We start from the raw sequence: 21206 nt of genomic DNA, 5'->3' as shown, positions 1-21206 counted from the left end.
AGTTAAGCCCTAAGTCCTAAATCTCCTTATGTTTCAAATATCTGAAGCCTTTCCCCATTTAGAAAATAGCCTCTGCCTCTACTTTTCCTAGCAAATGCATAACCTCATACTTTCACATTGTATTCCATCTGCCACTTCTTTGCCCACTCTCCTAACCTGCCCAAGTCCTTTTGCAACCTCCCCATTTCCTCAATGTTACCTGTACATCCATTTATCTTCTGCAATTGAGGAGGAGCTGGTCATTGACTTCAGGAAGCGGAGTGGAAGGCATATCCCTATCTGCACCAAAGGCGCTGAGGTGGAGATGATCGAGAGCGTTAAGTACCTGGAAGTGATGATCCCTAATGATCTGTCCTGGTCCATCCATGTCGATGCAACAGTCAAGACAGTAAACAATTCCTCCCCTTCCTCAGGAGGCTAAGGAAATTTGGCATGTCTGCAAAGACTTTTACCAGTTTTTATAGACGCATGACAGAAAGCATCCTATGTCGATGCTCTTTACAGGACTGCAAGAAGCTACAGAGTCATGAACGCAACCCAGTCCATCACGCAAACCAGATTTCCACCCACTGACTCCATCTATACTTCTCACTGCCTCAGGAAATCAACCAACATAATCAAAGACTCCTCCCGCCCTTGTTATACTCTCTTCCGGCAGGCAGAAGATATAAAAGTTTGAATACCTGTATGAACAGATATAAGAACAGCTTTTACCCCACTGTTATTAGACTTTTGAACAGATCTCAAATGTTAATATTGATCTCTCTCCCTCTCTCTCTGCACCTTCTCTGCAGCTGTAACACTGTACTCTGCACTCTGTTCTGCTACCCTGATGCAATTTGTATAATATCATCTGCCTGTACAGTATGCAAAATGACACTTTTCACTCTATCTCAGTACATGTGAAAAAAATAAATCAAATCAAAATAAGACAATGCCCTCAGTTACTTTGTCTCAATCATTAATGTTTAATGTGAATAGTTTAAAACTTTTGAGAAGATTTGTAGCTTGGGTTGTGGATGAGGTTTAAAACGTTTTATCACCCTGCGAAGTAACATCGTCAGTGCGCCTCCGATGGAGTGTTAGTGTTCTGTCCTGCTTGTCATTCATATAGCTTTGTTTGCTGGCTTGGTTAGTATTAATTCCAGTTTTGTATTTCAGTGGTTTGTACACACGGTCTAATTCAATGTGTTTGTTGATTCCGGTTGGAATACCAGGCCTCCAGGAATTCTCTGGCGTGTTTCTGTTTGGCTTGTGCAATTATGGGTGAGTTGTTCCAGTCGACTTTGTGTCTCTTGTTGTCCGTGTGTAGTGAGACAAGTGAGAATTGGACGTGTTTCTTGGTGGCTATTTGGTGTTCATGTATCCGTATTGTCAATTCTCTTCTGGTTTGGCCTATGTAGTGTTTCTCTCAGTCCTTGCATGATGTTTTGTATATTATCCCAGTTCTGCTAGTTTTGCATATGGGATCCTTTCCATTCATCAGTAGCTGTCATAGGGTGGTTGTCAGTTTGTGGACTATTCTGATACCTAGGGGTCTTGAGTAGTCTTGTGGTCATCTCTGAAATGTCTTTGATGTATGGTAGGGTGATTAGTGAGTCTGATCATGTTGTGATTTCCTGTTGTGGTTTGTCTCAGAAGTAACAGCAGATTGTGCTTTTTGTTTATCCATTTCTTTTGAAGACTCTGTTTAGGTGTTCCTGTTCTCCTTTGGGTAGTTCTAGCATGCTGCAATATGTTGTGGCTCATTTAAATGGTGTCCGACTGTAATTGTGTGCTACTGTAATTGAGTATCTGGTCCGTATGTGTTCCCAGTTGTTTTTATGGTCTACCATTTTGTCCAGTAAGGATAGTTAGGTGCTGTTCTCTTCTCCTTTCATGAATTTTATCCCAGTAGGAATGTTGTTTCTGTGTCAGCGGATTTCTTCTAGTTTTGTGCGTTTAATAATCACGAAGGTGTCATCTAGAAATTGGACCCAAAGTTTGGGTTGTATAGTGGGGACCACTGTCCATTCTGCTTCTGCAATCATTCCTGATATTAGGAATCCCATTGGTCTTCCATTGATTTGTTTGTGAATGTTGTTGTTAAAGGCAAAGTGTGTTGTGAGGCACAGAATGAACAGTTTCAAGGTGGTATCCTTCTTGATATTGTTGGTGTCCTTGGTTGCCTGCTTAATTGATTTGTTCAACAGCGTGGCAATTGTTTCTTTGGCTAGGTCAATGTTTATAGAAGTAAATAGTGCTGTTACATTGAAGGATATCATCATCTCATTCTTTTCTATCCTGGTGTCCTTGCTGATGTTGAGGAATTCTTGGGATCAGTGGATGGAGTGGGTAGTGTTGTCCACTAAGTATTTCAATTTCTGTTGTAGTTCTTTGGCAAGTCTATATGTTGGTGTACCTGGCAATGAGCCAATGGGTCTGAGGGGGACCCCCGATTTTTGTACATCGGGGACTCTGTAGAATCAGGGTGTGTTGGTTCCCTCTGGCATTATTTTTCTTTCATTTTTCGGTCATCATGAAGCTTACAACATCCCTCTGCATTTCAGTGCTCTCTAGTTTCTTATCATCTAGCTAATATGCTGTCTTATTCTTCCTACTGAATTGGACTATTTCACATTTTACCACATTATACTGTCTTTGCCACATTTTTGTCCACTCACTTAATTTATCTATATCTTTTTGTAGCCTCCTTATACCCATTTCACTATTTACTTTCCTTAATATCTTTGTGTTCTGAGCAAATTTGACTGCCCTCCTTTCCTTCATTTCATCCAAGTCATCTACATAAATTGTAAACAGTTGAGGTCCCAGCATTGATCCCTGTGACATACCACTTGTCATATTTGCTGAACTGATAAAACCCATTTTCGCCTATTCTCTTGTCCTTGTTCGCCAGCCAATCTTCTATCCATGCCAATATGCCATCCCCAACACCATAAGCTTTTATTTTCTGCAAAAATATCTGACGCGGCACCTTATCAAATGCTTTCTGAAAGTCTGTGTACAGTACATCTACAGGTTTCCTTTACTTCCTCAATAAATTGGTTAAACAAGATTTCTCTTCCATAAAAACATTGTTAACTCTGCCTGATGACCTTAAATTTCTCAAAGTGCTCTGCTTAAGTTTTTAAGTAATAGTTTCTAACATTATCCTTGTGACAGATGTTAAGCTAACTGGCTTGTATTTTCCTGCATTCTGTCTCCCTCCCTTTCTGAATAAAGGAGTTCCAATTTCCTATTTTCCAATCTGATGGAGCCTTCTCTGAATGTAATGAATTTTGGAAAATTAAAAGATGCATCAACTCTCTCACTTAAACTTTAGGAGGAAGCCCATGAGAATCCAGGGACTTGTCAGTCTACAACTTCAACAATTTGTTCAGGATCACTTCCCTAGTGAATGCAATTTTCTTCAGTTACTCCCTTACTTCCATTTGCTTGCATCCAAAGTATACTACTTTATATTTTTACACTAAAACTGCAGCTACTATTGTTCCTCCATCATTCAATGTTCTGTCATAGTTTTTGTAATTCACCATAGGCCCAAAAACTACAAAATTGCTTCACTACCATAATTGTGGCAAAGCAGTAACTATGATATACACACGACTCAAACCTGACAAAAACCGTAGCGATAGGCAATTTATTTCATGGCCCAAAACACCATCAAACTCTGCCCAAAAGAAGCTACAGGATCAGTTGGTACCATCCTATTTTGTGCAATCATAAATCCCTCTTTACCTTAAAGAAATGCAGGGTCTACTCTCTTCACATGGTAACATCTGCAAACTTAGACATGCCCACGTCTATTCCCAAATCTCGATCACAAAAGTGGAAAGCTGAACTTAACAGATTCAAGGCAATAGCAATTGTGTGCTAACCTTAGAATATCCCTTGTAACTCAAATCTATCTCCCAACATCTCATCTAAGTTTCTATAAATGGAAGTAGGTCAACTCCAAATTCTGATTTGTAAACTTATGTAGGCCTTTTCAAATACCTTTTGAAAATCTGCATATGCAGCATACACTGATTTTCCTCCTGTTCTACCTCCCATTATCCATCATCTCAGTGATTCTATTCTATTAATTAAAAAATGGCCTAATTATCATAAACCAAGGTGAATGCCCTAATCATCTTATATTAGTTTGTAAGGTCTTTAATTTGGTTTTATAGTTTGTAGGAACAGTAGTGCAGTTGTCCAGAGAAGGTGCCAGAATTAGTATTTTTTGATTTTAAGGACAATCGAGGTGTTTAAACCGCTAAAGCATGGAAGGAGAGCTCAAGTCCATGGTCTATATGGGAAGTCAGGCACAGTTCTGGTGCCTGGAATGAGAACATAGGCAGGCAGTCTCTCCAGCTGCAACTCCTGGAACCTTGACTTTTGAAGCTGCAGCAGTGAGTGGGGATACTGTGCATAGTGGCTCAGCGGTTAGCACTGCTGCCTCACAGCGCCAGGGACTTGGGTTCAATTCCACCCTTGGATGACTGTCTGTGTGAAGTTTGCACGTTCTCTCCGTGTCTGTGTGGGTTTCCTCTGGGTGCTCCAATTTCCTCCCACAGTCCAAAGATGTGCAGACTAGGTGGATTGGCCATGCTAAATTGCCCGTAGTGGTCAGGGATGTGTAGATTTGGGGGAGTGGTTCTGAGTGGGATGCTCTGAGCGTTGGTGTGAACTTGTTGGGCCGAAGGGCCTGTTTCCACACTACAGGGATTCTATGATTCTAAGATGATCTATGATTTGTGAGTCTGAGAGTATTGTGGATAGCACATACTATGAAGTGGTCATTCAACAAGCTAAAACGCTACAGGTAGGGAGGGAATGGATTATCGCCAGGCAAAGAAATAGGACAAGACAGGCAGTACAGGAGTTCCTTGTGGCTACTCCCCTGCAAAAGCAGAAACAAAATTTTCAATACAGTTGGGGTAATAGTCTTTTAGAGGAAAGTCACAACAGCCAATTTCAATGCACAAAGGTTAGCTCTGTTGCACAGAAGAGAAGTAAGACTGGGAAGGCTATAGTAATAAGGGATTCAGTTTTAAGGGGAATAGATAGATGTTTCTGTGGCCACAAATGAAGACTCCAGGATGTTATGTTGCCTCCCAGGTGCTAGGGTCAAAAATGTCTCAGAGCGGCTACAGGACATTCTGGATTAGGAGGGAGAACAGCTAGTAGTCATAGTACACACTGGTACCAATTACATATGTAAAAAAGGGAATGAGATCCTAAAAGAAGAAAAGTGGAGTTAAGAATAAGTTTAAAGATTGGGCTTCAAACGTAGTGATCTGAGGGTTGCCACCAGTTCCGTGTGCTAGTCAGAGTGGAAGCAGTAGGACATATCAGATGAATATGTAATCAGAGAGATAGTGCAAGGGGGAAGGTTTCAGATTCCTCTGGGACATTCAGACCACTTCTGGGAGAGGTGGAACCAGTACAAAATGAACAAGTTACACCTGAGCAGGACCAGGGCCAATCATGTGCCAAAATATTTGCTTGTGTACTTGGCGAGATGTTAAACCAAATGGCAGGCAGTTAGGAACCTATACAGGGAGACAGAAGTGAAGGAGCCAAGTGGAAAAACAAAAAAAATAGGAAATAAGAAAAAAGTGATAGGCAGAGAATTCAAGGGTGAGAATCAAATAGGACTACATGCAAAATAATGCAAACAAGACTAAGAATGTTAAAAAGGCAAGCTTTAAAACCTGTGTCTTAATGCGTGGAACATTCGTAATAAGCTGGATTACATAGATATAAACATACAATACATATAAATGGGTATTATACAGTTGGGATTACAGAGATATGGTTGCCTAATTACAAAGAATTGGAACTGAATTCCAGGGGGATTCCAGGGAGAGTTTTTACAAAGACAAAGAGGAAAAGGAGACGGGCTAGCATTGCTGGTTAAAGGGGACATTAATGCAATAGTGAGGAAGAATATTAGCTCTGGTGAAATTGAATAGGTAGAACTTAGAAACATCAAGGAGCAGTAAATGATGGTGAGGGTTGTATCTAAATTGCCAAACTGTAGTAATAATGATAGGGAAAGCATTAAACGGGAAATTAGAGACGCAAGTACTAAAGGTACAGCTGTAATTATGAGCAGCTTTAATCTTCATATAGATCAGGCAAATCAAATCAGTAACAATACTGTCAAGTAGGAATTACTAGAGTGTGTTTGGGATGGTTTTCAGATCAAAACGTTGTGAAACCAACTACAGAACAAGCCATCTAATACTGGATACTGAGTAATGAGAAAGGAAGAATTGGCAGTCTAGCTGTGTGACGGTCCTTGGTGAAGAATGATCATGACGAGATAGAGTTATTCATTTAGGTAGAAAGTGATGAAGTTGATTCTGAGACTAGGATCTGGAATCTAAACAAAGGAAACTACAATGACATGACGTGTGAATTGGCTATGATAAGTTGAGGAACATTACTTAAAGGGATGATGATAGACAGGCAATGGCAATCACGTAAAGAGCATATGGAGAAACTGCAACGATGGTTCATTCTTGTCTGGCATAAAAATAAAATGGGAAAGTTAGTAATGGAAATTAGGGATATTTTAGATTCAAGGAAGGGGTATACAATCTGGCCAAAGAAAGCAGCAGACCTGAGGACTGGGAACAGTTTAGATTTCAGCAAAGGAGCACAAGGAGATTGATTAAAAAAGGAGAAAATACAGTACGAGAGTAAGCTTGCAGAGAACATACAAACTGATTGTAAAAGCTTCTATACAGAAAAAGGTGAGTGAAGACAAGTGTTGGTCCTATGTAGTTAGAAACAAGGCCTGTTATCTTTGGGAACAAAAACAAGGCAAATCAATTAAATATACAAAAACCAAAAGAACTTCACGTGCTGGAAATCCAAAACAAGAACAAAAATTTTTGGAAAGTTGCAGCAGAAATTCCGAAGAAAGGTCACTGGTCCAGAAATGTTACCCTGATTTCTCTCCATAGATGGTGCTGGACCTGCTGAGATTTTTCAGCAATTTCTGCAATTAAATACTAAATTTAGTTCTTTCTTCACAAAAGGAGGATACAAGTAACATCACAAACATTTTAAGGAACACAAGTTTATTCTTGTCTTTTTATTTATCTCTTTATTTTTCTGCTTTTATATTCTGTTTTGGTTTCTTTTTCTATGTTTTAAGACGGTGCTGGAGAATGGTAACACTATATAACACTTTTCATTGTACTTTGTAAAAAAATACAGTAACAATAAATAAATCAAAGAAATATTGAGCTGGAGGAATGGAAAGAAATCAGTAAGGAAATGATGTTGCGGGAAATTGATGATAAATCTCCAGGGCCTGGTAATCCACATTCCAGAATACTTAAGGAAGAGGCCCTAGAAATATTGGATGGATTAGTAGTCATCTTTCAATATTCTATTAACTCTAGAACAGTTCCTATGGAATAGAGGGTAGTTAATATAACTCCACCATTTAAAAAAGGATGTAAAGAGAAAACAGAGTCATGTAGATCAGTTAGGGTCATTGGTACTGGGGAAAATGATAGAGTCCATTATGAAAGATTTAATAGCAGAGCTCTTAGAAAACAGTGGCAGGATTGGACAGAATCAGCATGGATTTATCAAAGGGAAATCATATAAATCTATTGGAATCTTTTGAGGATGTAACTAGTAGAACTGATTAAGTGCAGTCACTGGAGGTGGTTTTCTCGGACTTTCAGAGGCTTTTGATAAGGTCCCTCACAAGATATTGGCATATAAACCTAACGCACATGGGATTGGTGGTAATGTACTGACATGGATAGAGAAGGGGTGGGGAGACAGGAAATGAAATGTGGCTATAAGCAGGTCTATTTCAGGTCAGGGGGGTACCACAGAAATCAATGCTTGGGCCCCAATATATATTCACAATATATGTTAATGACATAGGTGAGAAAACTAAATGTAATATATCCATGTTTGCAGACAACATAAAGCCAGGTGGGAGCATGAATGAGATGGATACAGAAATGTTTCAGTGTGATTTGGACAAATTGAATGAGTAGGCAAATACATGGCAGATGAAGTATAATGTGGATTAACATCAGGTTATCCACATAGCAAAAACAGAAAGGCAGATAATTTTCTGAATGCAGTAGATTGGGGAAGGGGGAGGTGCAACGAGACTTGGGCATCCTTATGCACCAGTCTGACATGCAGGTACAGAAGGTAGGGAAAAAAGGTAAATGATATGTTGGCTTTCATAGCGAAATGTTTCCAGTACAAGAGCAGGGACATCTTGCTAAAATTGTACAAGGCCTTGGCCGTGGACTCAAAATGTTAACTGTTTCTCTCCACGGTTGTTGCCAGACCAGCTGAGTTTTTCCAGCAATTTCTGGTTTGTTTTCTTCAAGGAGACGTGCAGTTTAACAAATAAGAGTTGCATTTGGTAATGCTGGCTACCTGCTCTTGCAGTATCATCCACGTGCAGTACTGGATTCTCCATACAGTCTGAGTCAAGTCTACACCACCTGTTTTATTTCAAAAATATACTTTTTTCATAAGAGTATGTTTATGCTTAAGTGATTGGAACCAGGGTCAGGTGGATCTCATTGAATATGAGATCCTTGATTGTGGTTGTTAATCTGGGCTAATTAGAAAGCCCTGGCTAACAGATATAAACTAGAGGTGCGGACAGCCTCCTCGGTCTAAGGACCGGCTTGAAGCTGGCTGGCTTTAATAAAAAAAGGGTGATTTAGTGATGGGGTACTGGCCTCTGTGCAGTTATTTCATATACACAGTCATTAAAGGAGTTCAGTTTATATACATACTCACTAAAACAGTTCGATTCAGTAAAGTAGGATATGAAGAAACAAGCAAACGTTGGAATTCATTCTATCCAGCAAACAAACCAAAGGCATTTGTACAAGACTATATTTACATTTTTTGAGGAACCGGGACGGTCCGAAAGCTGATGGAACCCCATTCCAAGATAACAAAGTGTGAAGCTGGATGAACACAGCAGGTCAAGCAGCATCTCAGGAGCACAAAAGCAGACGTTTCGGGCCCAGACCCTTCATCAGAGAGGGAGATGGGGAGAGGTTTCTGGAATAAATAGGGAGAGAGGGGGAGGTGGACCGAAGATGGAGAGAAAAGAAGACAGGTGGAGAGGAGAGTATAGGTGGGGAGGTAGGGAGGGGAAAGGTCAGTCCAGGGAGGATGGACAGGTCAAGGAGGCGGGATGAGGTTAGCAGGTAGGAAATGGAGGTGTGGCTTGAGGTGGGAGGAGGGGATAGGTGAGAGGAAGAACAGGTTAGGGAGGCGGGGACAAGCTGGGCTGGTTTTGGGATGCCGTGGGGGAAGGGGAGATTTTGAAGCTTGTGAAGTCTCCATTGATACCATTGGGTTGCAGGGTTCCCAAGCGGAATATGAGTTGCTGTTCCTGCAACCTTCAGGTGGCATCATTGTGGCACTGCAGGAGGCGCATGATGGACATGTCGTCTAAGGAATGGAAGGGGGAGTTAAAATGGTTCGTGACTGGGAGGTGCAGTTGTTTATTGCGAATCGAGCGGAGGTGTTCTGCAAAGCGGTCCCCAAGCCTCCGCTTGGTTTCCCCAATGTAGACGAAGCCACACCGGATACAGTGGATACAGTATACCACATTGGCAGATGTGCAGGTGAACATCTGCTTAACATGGAAAGTCATCTTGGAGCCTGGGATGGGGGTGAGGGAGAAGGTGTGGGGGAAAGTGCAGCACTTCCTGCGGTTGCAGGGGAAGGTGCCGGGTGTGGTGGGGTTGGAGGGGAGTGTGGAGTGGACAAGGGAGTCACGGAGAGAGTGGTCTCTCCAGAAGGCAGACAAGGGTGGGGATGGGAAAATGTCTTGGGTGGTGGAGTCGGATTGTAGATGGCGGAAGTGTCAGAGGATGATGCGTTGTATCCGGAGATTGGTGGGGTGGTATGTGAGAATGAGAAGGATCCTCTTAGGGCGGTTGTGGCGGGGGCAGGGTGTGAGGGATGTGTTGCGGGAAATGCGGGAGACGCGGTCAAGGGCTTTCTCGACCACTGCGGGGGGAAAGTTGCAGTCCTTGAAGAACGTGGACATCTGGGATGTGCTGGAGTGGAATGTCTCATCCTGGAGGCGGAGGCGGAGGAATTGGGAATAGGGCATAGAATTTTTGCAGGAGGGTGGGTGGGAGTCGGTGGGCTTGAAATGGACATCAGTTTCTAGATGGTTACCTGAGATGGAGACTGAGAGGTCCAGGAAGATGAGGAATGTGTTGGAGATAGCCCAGGTGAACTTGAGGTTGGGGTGGAAGGTGTTGGTGAATTGGATGAACTGTTCGAGCTCCACTGGGGAGCAAGAGGCGGTGCCGATATAGTTATCAATGTAATGGAGGAAGAGGTGGGGTTTGGGGCCTATGTAGGTGTGGAAGAGGGACTGTTCCATGTAACCTACAAAGAGGCAGGCACACTGTATCCACTGTACCAGGTGTGGCTTCCTCTACATTGGGGAAACTAAGCGGAGGCTTGGGGACCGCTTTGCAGAACACCTCCGCTCGGTTCGCACTAAACAACTGCACCTCCCAGTCACGAACCATTTTAACTCCCCCTCCCATTCCTTAGACAACATGTCCATCATGGGCCTCCTGCAGTGCCACAATGATGCAACCCGAAGGTTGTGGGAACAGCAACTCATTCCACTTGGGAACTTGGTATCAATGTAGACTTCACAAGCTTCAAAATCTCCCCTCCCGCTCCGGCATCCCAAAACCAGCCCAGCTTGTCCCCGCCTCCCTAACCTGTTCTTCCTCTCACCTATCCACTCCTCCCACCTCAAGCCGCACCTCCATTTCCTACCTACTAACCTCATCCCGCCCCCTTGACCTGTCCGTCTTCCCCGGACTTACTTATCCCCTCCCTACCTATGCTCTCCTCTCCACCTATCTTCTTTTCTCTCCATCTTCGGTCCGCCTCCCCCTCTCTCCCTATTTATTCCAGTTCCCTCTCCCCATCCCCCTCTCTGATGAAGGGTCTAGGCCCGAAACGTCAGCTTTTGTGCTCCTGAGATGCTGCTTGGCCTGCTGTGTTCATCCAGCCTCACACTTTGTTATCTTGGATTCTCCAGCGTCTGCAGTTCCCATTATCTCGGAACTCCATTCCACACCAGTGCAGCCAGTTGTACCAAGCTCTTCTGCAAGGTGGTGTGTATGTAACTGGCCGAACGTGATGCTTCCCTTCTCCACACTTGACCTAAAAAGTTGTCATCAAAATTAAAACCGTTAACCTTAAACAGGCAAACGATTAGCAGCATCAAAAGTCGGATCTTAGATGGGTTGTAAACCTGACCGCCCAACACCCACTCCCGAAAACAGACTGCAAAACAAAACCTTTCAGCCGTACAATCAAAACAAGCAGCAGGGCCGGTCAAATATGAACATCTGATTAATATGTAAAACCATAACCATCCTATGAAAAACCCTCCACCAGGCGACTGACTGACTGCTGTTAGAATCGAGATCGTCACATTCGGCAGCCGGCTGGTTGCAGTCTCATTGGACGGTTGGAATTTACATTACTAATCAGATTTCGGCCTGCCCCTACTGCTGGTGCTTTTTTTGTGTTTGCAACTAGAAGCGTCTTCCCTTCCCCTCCCCTCCCCAAGCTGAATGTGGAGCGGCGAGGTTGTGGCGCCGAGCGTAACGCTTGGTGTTTGTTGTTTTCGGGATAAGCCGGTGAGTGTAGCGGCAGGGGACGGCGGACAGGGTGCGAGAGAGACGCGGTGGACCGACCGATCATGGTGTTCACCCAGCAGGCTCCGTCTCCTACCGTACGCCTAGGCCCATCGGTTTCCCTTTAATTTCTCGACTGTCGGTGAACCCGCCCCCACCCGGAGTTGGGGCCGGGCCGGTGGTCGATGTTGTGGAGACCGAGAGGTTTAAGCTTTTTTTTTGTGCGCGCGCGGCAGGATCGTGTTAGCTGGTTCGAGGCAGGTTAGCTCCTTTGCCAACAACATGGCGGCCTGCCGCCACTCGCTTTGTGATCGGACCGTTTGCTTTGAGCGCGGTCGGAAAGGAGAGGCGCGCGGCTGCAGCTAACGGTCGTCAGCCGCGCTGTTGTTCAACTGCCCCAACTTATCGGGCATGAACAGACAGGATCACGGTGAAGGCTGAATCGTGAGGGCGGCGAGAGCAGCGAAATGCAGCCACTATAACGCCGAGATAATAAAACGTGAGGCTGGATGAACACAGCAGGCCCAGATGCTGCTGGGCCTGCTGTGTTCATCCAGCCTCACATTTTATTATTTTGGATTCTCCAGCATCTGCAGTTCCCGTTATCACTGTAACGCCGAGTACGGGTCTAAATACCGTCAGCTCAGCCCTACCTGTAATCTGCACAAAATGGTTGTCCCAGTCCCTGTGATACCGTGGGATTTTGAATGCAAAGAATACATTCCCACGAGAAGCCTGAGATTCCTTGATCGAAGGAACAAATCTTGCGCTAATATATGGCCTCTGCTTGAGCCTATCCAGTGCCATTCATAACCTTGAATGGACAGATTATTTTGTGCGAGCAGATGTGGGTGAAATTTTAAAATCCTGTAAACGGAGATGGAAGACTGAAGGAACTGAATTCTAAACAGCTATATATATATTATATATGTGATGCTCCGGGGGGAGAAAAAGTGAGTTTAAGACAGGAGATCGTGCACTGATGTTTTAGTTCAGCATTTAACACGCGGGTTGGTGTTACACTCAGGACTTTCCTATTTCAAAATACACTGTATGCTCAGAGTACTGGCATTGACACAGACCTTGTCTATTCGCCTTAACCATAACTCAGCCTCCTATGCTCCAGGGAAAATAGCCCCAGTCTCTTTAGCTGCTCCCTATTTCTCCAACCCCACTAGCACCCTTGTCAATCTTTTCTGTACTCTTTCAAGTTAAACAACATCATTCCTATAGCAAGGAAACCAGAATTGAACGAAGTATTCCAAAAGTGGCCTAACCATTGTCTGGCACAGCTCAAAATGACATCCAAACTCCTCTGCTCAGTGCACTGACTAATAAAGGCATGCATACCAAACACGTTCTTCATCATGCTGTCTACCTGCGACTCCACTTTTAAGGAACTATGAACCTGCACCTGAAGGTCTCCCATGCTCAGCAACATTCCCTCAGTCCCTACCATTAACTGTATAAGACCTGCCTTGATTTGGGCTACCAAAATGCAACACCACACGTTTATCTGCATTAAACTCCATCTGCCACTTATTGGCCAATCCATTCAAGGCTCCTCAGGACTCTGAGATAACCTTCGCCATCTACTACACTGCCAATTTTGGTGTCGTCTGCAAACTTACTAACCATTCCTCCTATATTCACATCTAGATCATTTAAGTAAATGACAAACAAAATGGACCCAAGCATTAATCCTTGTGGCACACCGTTGGTCACAGGCCTGCAGTCTGAAAAGCAACCCTCCATTTCCACCTTCTGTCTCCTACCTTGAAGCCAATTTTTATCCAAATGGCTAGCTGTCCCTGGACTCCAATGTGATCTAATCTTGCTCATCACACTACTGTGTGGAACCTTGTTGAATGCCTTGCTGAAATGACAAAGAAGTAGGAAGTGAGAGCATTGCTGAAATTGTTGGAACATATTTTTGTTTCTCTAATATTCTGTGAATCTACATCTATTTTGTGCCCGGACTTACTCCTAAGATCGGTTTTTAATTTTTGTTCTCCAATTTAAGACAAGAGAAAAGTCAATTGCATCGTAGAATAATTTTGCTGCTGAAGGCTATTCAGATCATTGTGTCTGCACAGGCTCTCATGAACATTTTGTGCCAAACACTTAATAGCAACATTTTAATATAAAATGATCTACAAAGTTAAATTTATATTCAATATATTGCATATGGTGAAAGAGAAAGAACTTGCACTTTTATAGTATTAGTGTTGACTTTAAATGCATAAGTTTTTTAAAAAGTTCTGTGAACTGTAATGATACTATGCCTTTAAGAGGTGTATTTTGACCTTTTTATAAATGAAGAGCGGTTGAGACAGCTGCCAAACAGCCTGCTCAAAGTTGATGAAGTAAACAGCATGTGAGGCCTTGAGGGTTTTTTGTAAGGTGGAATAATAGAAACGACATGAGTGGGTGAAGTCAGGCTTGCACAGACCAGAGTTTTAGTTTAGTTTTAAGGAGCTGCTGGCATATTGAAAGCCGGGTTCTCTCTGCCGCCAGAATTGCATGTGAGACAATCTGTTGCCTTTGCGAAGGGAGTGTTTTTGAGATGTTACTAATTTGGGACAGTTGCTGTTTACTAGTTTAATAATCTATAATTCTGTTAAGCTTTCCAGTAGAGTTGTCATTCCGATTCTTCTTTCTTTAGTTTGTATTTTAATTATGAGGTGAGAATGAAGTGTGATTTGCTTAAAGCTGAGTGGTGTAACCAACTGAATTACCTCCGGTACACAGTACCTTTTAAATAAGAAAAAGTTGGCATCTAGACTATCTCCTTGATATATTTGAAGGATGAAGGTCTGGTCCACAACTCTGTTTAAAAAAATTCTATGTCTTGGTCATTATTTTTGCTGTGTAAACATTAATTTTCATAGATTTTCTTTACTCAGTAGTAAGGGCGTGGAATGCCCTACTTGCAACAGTAGTAGACTCGCCAATTTTAAGGGCATTTAAATGGTCATTGGATAAACATATGGATAATAATGGAATAGTGTAGGTTAGATGGGCTTCATTTTGGTTTCACAGGTCGGCGCAACATCGAGGGCTGAAGGGCCTGTACTGCAGTGTTCTATGTTCCATAAAAGAATGACTTCAGTTATATGAATAGGTTAAGAATAGAAGCTTGAGAAGACACGAGATTAGATTTGGGTATTCAAAATCATGAGTGGTCTGACCAGTGAGCAGGGAAAAATATTTCCCATTAGTTAAAGGATCAACAATCAAAGGGTGCCACTTTAAGGGGAATAGCAAAAAATGTGATATGACAAAGGTTTTGAACCAGCAAATGATTTAAAATCTGAACTTTGGAGACGGGTTCGCTGATTCTGTTCTGGAGTCCTACCAAATTTGAAAATGTTATCATGCATTGATGCCCCCAGATGTTTGTACTTTTGTTTATCTTCAACAATCCATCTTTTGTAATCTGTAACTTGAACAAAATCTGCCTGTTATTCCCCATCCCATTCATCCCTGACCAGAATAACCTATGTGATCTTCCCTACTCAGAATACAATCAACTTAAAAATCATCAGTATGATTTATAAACATTCCTGGCCTTCCCACCGTAATGACAACTCCATCAAATTGCAGAATTACATCTCATGTCATGTATTGCAAGTTTCCCAAGTGTACGCTGGTTGCTTATGGTCAGTATTGTCTTGGTGCAAATTACCGGTGAGTTTTACTTTTTGATACATTTCCGTTTGATACAATTTGCCAGTCTTTGTGGTGTTTGGCATACGTACTTGGCATTACAATGACCTTAACCAACCAATCAATCAACATGCCTAATGTCAGCATACGTTACCAATGATTACTTCTAAATAATCTTGGATGATTTCAGTCACAGGTTGATAAATCAATTAGCCAAGGGTACGCTTGAAGATGATGTAATATTATATATTCAGGACAGCGTCATAGAACATTGTGCTGTGGAACAGCAGAGAGCAGGCTGTTTTGCATTTGGTAATACATAATGAGTTGGGATCAATTAATGGTCTTATAGAATTTCACATCTTGTTTCAAGTTTAGAAATTTTTCTGAATCGGGATGCTTAAACTGAAATAAAGGCATTTACCAAGGTATGAAGACAGAGTTGGCGACACTGAACTAGAGAAGTAGGTTAAAAGTTAAGGTGTAGAGAAATAGTGGCATACATTTTAGACATTTTATAACTGTCATCAAAACTGTATGCTATTCATAAATGAGAACTTTAAGAGAATCTTTCATGGCATAATTAAGAAAGGTAGGACTGATAAAGAAGAGATATGCTCCTCTGCAAAGATTAGTGGTAGGCCAGAAGATTGAGAAATTTTATAATCCAGCAAAGAACGACTTAAGAAAGTAAGAAATTAGAAGCAGTACACTAGCAAGAAATATAGAATCTCTGTCTGATTTTACCATTCTATGAAAAGAAAATAGATATAATAAATTTGAGCCTGTTGGTTGAGACTGAGGTGTTAATAATGGAAAATAAGAAGCTGGCAGAGACGTGAAATGCAATCCAAGTGCAGGAGAAAATTATGGGGCAAAGGGGTTAATTGAAGGGGGACGGGAAAGGTGTGCAGGTGAATAAAATAGTTGCTGTCAAGAGAAAAACGATTAGAAGAACTAATATTTGATTTTAAAAATGACCTGAGCCAACTGACTGCATTGAACTTTGCTACTGCCATTAATTATAGAATTGGCCTTATGAAATATCGGAAACATTGTAAAACATCCATTAAAATTTGGAAGGAAAATTGGTTTCAGATGTAGTCATGGACTTTTATTTGGCTCTTGACATCAGTTCCAGTTTGCTGCAAAATGACTATAGATTTGATCCCTCTTGGTAATTAATCCCCTTCCCATCCTGCCAACTTCAATGATTTCTAAGACAACAAAGTGTGGAGCTGGATGAACACAGCAGTCCAAGCAGCACCTTAGGAACACAAAAGCTGACGTTTTGGGCCTAGACCCTTCATCAAAAAAAGGGTCATCAGAAAAAATCAATGATTTCTAACTTTCATTTACCTCAATGTCAAGTTAATCCATACATAGTTAACAATTAGGAAGTGATGGATAATATTGCATATTTTTGTAATCAATTGATTATAATATTCTGAAACGTGTTTTTTTAAAAATCCTTTTCTCATGTTTGGATGAATTTCTTTTGAAAATGCATAGCTATTGAATGTGGGCTGATGATATTAGTTCAGTATAGGGTCTTGCTGTAATTGGTTTCTTTTGCTTCTGCCTTTGTAGGTCAGCACAGCTCTGCTGTGAAAATTGGAATAGGCCCATTCATTTCCATTGTTTCTTGCAAAGTGTGTTGTTTGGTTCTGAGCTGAAAGAACTTTGAGTAAATCCAAAACCATTGCAGATGGACTTAAATCTATGACCTACATAAGAAATAATTTGCACAGTTTAAGGTGCAGAAAGTACAGCAAGAGCTGCCCAAGGAAGATTACTGGGTACTGTCACTGTAGTAAACCATTTCAGAGATAAAAGCATCATGGCTGTACAAATAACAGTGGTACGTAAAAAAGAATTTGCAAATCAGAAAGAAGATTCTGCTAATGGGTTTAACACTGAAGAGAAATTGGAAACAAAAGACCAACCAAATAATGCTCCTGAATGTTTAACTTGTGTGCTTTGTGATTTCAAGTATACCAATCATGAAACTTTGGAAACACATCTTGGGTCCATTCATCCTGAATTCTCTGACCTAACAAATACAGTGCTTTATCAGAAAAGTGCCAAATTGTTCCATTGTCAGTTATGCTTCTTCACAAACAAAGTGTACAGTATTGTTTACAATCATGTTACAACACAGCATCCAAAGCTGAACAAGATTGAAAAAATCTTCCAAATGAAAGAACGCCATGAAGGAGCTGCCAGTGACGTTAGTAAACCAGTGAGAGCTACAAAAAGAAAGTTAAAAGAGTCCAAAGTGATGAAGGAAGAAAAACCTGTAAAAAAGCGAAGGGGGCGTAGAAAGCGTACAGAAATACTTTCAAACGCAATTGAAATACAACCCCCTCCTATAAAACCTGCAGAAACCAGTTCAAGCACAGTTGAAGGGCAGCCTGTTAAGAGGAGACCTGGAAGACCAAAGCGTAAAGTAGAAGAGCCCAAAAATGTTGATTTCACCTGTGAAAAATGTGGCACTCGGTTCAATACTGTTGATGAGCTAAATATCCATAGCTGTCAGAAGAAAAAGAAAGATGCCAACGCTGCACTGGTTGAGTACAGTGATTCGAGTGGCCATTACCCAACGCAACAGGAATCCACACGTAAATCATCAGCTTCAAATAATCCCAAAGAAGTAGTGGTTTCACGCACTAAAAAACGAGCAATTTTGAAAGGTCCTAGAAAAAGGATGGTTCAGAAAGGTTCTGCAGAGCAGACAATTCCAAATAATCCCAAAGTGGTGCCTGTTGCAAATGATTTTGAAGAGCCTTCAGAAGAAAAGGATTATGCAAAAAGTTTGCAAGAAAATATTAAATATGTTCGAGGAACTTTTTACTGTAGTTTCTGTAGATTCCATTGTAAAAGTAAAAGTAGTGCTCTATACCATGTTGTAAGGGTACATGACAAACCTTATCCTTATCGATGTACTGAATGTGGAAGATGTTTTGTTATGGATAAGGAGCTTCAAAGGCACATGTCTGTTCACACTGGAGAAGCTTATTACAAGTGTTCTAAATGTGACTTTGAATCTGATTATGCCAGAGCTTTTAAGAATCATGAGAAACAGTGTACTTCTCAGCAGAAAGATAATTGTACTGAAAATATTGAAGCTAATAAGCAGCAGAATACAGATCAAGAGAAAAAGTTAATCAGTTCCAAATTGCCTTCAGTCCAGCCCAACAGTGCTCATAAAGAAGTAGCACAGCTGCATGGGAATTCTTCGCTGAAGATGGAATCATCAGATGCAGGAAAAATGCATTTACAACTGAATGCTAGTAAAAGTCAGACTTCAAAGTTGCAGCTTCTGGAACCTGCAGAGTGTTTGGTGGCTCATCAAGATTCTGTATCTTCTTCAACAGATAATGTTTTATCTTGTTTTGAGTGTGGAAAGACATTTGAAGAGCAAGAATTGTTCCAGAAGCACAAACTTCACCATTCTTTACAAAAGCCACAAACCTGTGAGCGCTCTCATGATGATTTACCAACCCCAAGTGGTGATACAGAAAAAAAGCAAGCAGAACCAAAATCGTTCAACTGCGATAGCTGTAATGTTCAGTATCAGAGCAAAGAAGATTTACAGCATCATCTGAATATTCATAAACCAAATAATCAAGGTAAAACTTTTAACTGCGAAATCTGCAGCAGCAAGTTTGAGAAACAAATTGATCTCCGTGATCACCTCAAAGTTCACAAACAAAATATTTCAAAGACTAATCAATCTCATGTAACTGATAACCGAATGCTTTACAAGTGTAATTACTGTTCTTATAGCACATACCTGTTTGTAAATTACATAGGTCATGTCAGAATAGCGCACACAAAAAATTTCCCCATTCATTGCTCATTTTGTGGAGATGGGTTTCAGCTTCCAGCTGAATTAAAAAAACATACATGTCAACAGATTCAAAGTGCCAATGTCATATCTAATCAAGGTGATGAGTAGAATAACATGAATTTTAAAGGGAAGACTCCAGTTCCCAGCACTAAATCCCTAATCTTCATATACCTAACTAGTCTCTACTAAAATTCTTAAAATTGCAATTTTAAGTTAATGAATAAATGGTAGAGAGCTCAATGTCCAAATTGTTTGCTTTACGAAATCACAGGGCAGTGATGCAAATTAATTGTAAATATTTGAAGTATGTTCTCTGTTCACTGACAGCTTTTGTTTCCCTTTTAATGTCCCAATCCGTTGAAAATGTGGACCTTTATTTTCTTTAGTTGTTAATGCAAACAGGTAATTTTTGACAAACATAAAATCTCATTCTTCAACTTCTACCAACATTGACTTTCATGTGTTTAGGTAACTGAACAAACATGCGCTTCATTGTTGGATTGCTCATAAAGTTCTGCATGCATTATTGGGCTGAAAAGGTCCAGTGCAACCTACCTGTTTATTGTCTGCTTTTGTTCTTTCAATTCCGGACTAGTTATAAATAGAGCATTTTTGTTTTAATTGGCAATACATTTCAGTGCCCGGTTATGCTACTTGACAAATTACAGTCAATTTCCAATATTTTGGTGTTCTATATGTAGTCGAATAACCTATTCTGCCTTTTTGAATTAACTAATCTTTCAATGTAAGTTTTTTTTTAAGAAGCAAATTTTCTTAATTCCCTGTTTTCATATTCTGGTTATTACCTAACATATTATACAGTATGTGTGAAAACAAACTCCAGGTATATATGTGTGGAATTCAATGAAAAAAGCTTAACAATTCATGAAAGGTTTAGCAGGCTTTTTTAAAATATAAGCATCTAGGACTCCCAAGTGTGGTTGCAAAGGGATTTTATGTTTTCAGTAGCAGTCCAGGTGTTTGTTTATCATACAGACTTTTAATTTACTATGAAAGACTTCTGCTGGTTAACTGTGTATTTTTACTGAAAGTTAATAAAAATTACTTTCAGTTTTTTAAAAAAGTTATAGTTAAAAATCTTTGTATTCCAACTGTATTAGTCACACTATTAAGAAAGATTGGTGCTGCATCTTGCAGAGATAATTTCAGTGTCTTTTTTAGCAGTAATTTGTCTTTTCAACTGTAATTATTTTGCAGTACATTTGTGTTTGTAACAAATCTTTAACAGCAAGACATAGATGTTTTTTGTTAATCAAATTAAAAAATACCAAAACAATTCTGTACAATTGTTTAATTTATAGTGTTTACTTTTGTAATAAATGTGAGATTTGTTCTCTGGCTATTCTTACGTGGTAGGGGTTTCTAATTGTGTTGGAAGTCAGACAGAGGTACTGGAAGCTAAGTACTTACGAGAAAGAGAAGTGTCCAGCTTACCTTGGTCATATATTGACAGAAATGGATGATTTGGCCAGTCTTGGGTAGTTATAGTTGGTGCAGGACAGATTTTGATGCGATAAAATTTTGCGTGATGATTTATTATATAGTATATTTTATTTTGCTGTACTCAATCCAGATCTTCTTGATGGAAGACCTGGAGGTTTACCTTAACCAAAAAATCTGGTTGACACAAAGGAACTGATGTTCATATGACAGTGAGTTGGCAAGTTTTAACATAAATCCAGGGTTAGCCTGATGTCATGGCAATCCTCCAATCATCAAAACTTACCATCTAGACTGAGAACCAACATCATTTTCAGGAATTACTGGACCTTAAAAGCTGAAACGAACATTATAATCAAAATTGAGGGTAGGCGGTAGCATAGTTGTAATGGCACCGAACCATTAATCCAGATTCCCAGTTAATGTATTGGGTTCAAATCCTACAATGACAGATGAAGTTTGAACACAAAAGATACCTGGAATTAAAATCTAGTTAATGATGACCATGAAACCTTTGTCAATTTGTCTTGAAAAAA

At 40.7% G+C, this 21206-nt stretch overlaps 1 protein-coding gene across 3 annotated transcripts; it reads left to right on the top strand.

Moving 5' to 3' along the window:
* The first annotated feature begins 11493 nt into the window (after positions 1 to 11493).
* LOC125453390 (zinc finger protein 208-like) lies at positions 11494 to 20506 on the top strand. Of its 3 annotated transcripts, none has more exons than XM_059646619.1 (3): positions 11494 to 11690; positions 15294 to 15377; positions 16947 to 20506. In XM_059646619.1, exon 3 carries the CDS (start codon positions 17197 to 17199, stop codon positions 19315 to 19317), a length of 2121 nt encoding a protein of 706 aa, XP_059502602.1. In that variant the 5' UTR covers positions 11494 to 11690; positions 15294 to 15377; positions 16947 to 17196; the 3' UTR covers positions 19318 to 20506. The 3 variants fall into 3 exon arrangements, with proteins under 3 accessions (XP_059502602.1, XP_048388861.1, XP_059502601.1); XM_048532904.2 differs by having other exon boundaries at positions 15210 to 15377; XM_059646618.1 differs by lacking the exon at positions 15294 to 15377.
* The last annotated feature ends 700 nt before the right edge of the window (positions 20507 to 21206 follow it).

The sequence above is a fragment of the Stegostoma tigrinum genome, chromosome 6, assembly GCF_030684315.1.
Source record: "Stegostoma tigrinum isolate sSteTig4 chromosome 6, sSteTig4.hap1, whole genome shotgun sequence".
NCBI lineage: Eukaryota > Metazoa > Chordata > Chondrichthyes > Orectolobiformes > Stegostomatidae > Stegostoma > Stegostoma tigrinum.
This window is presented reverse-complemented; position numbering and strand designations above follow the sequence as displayed.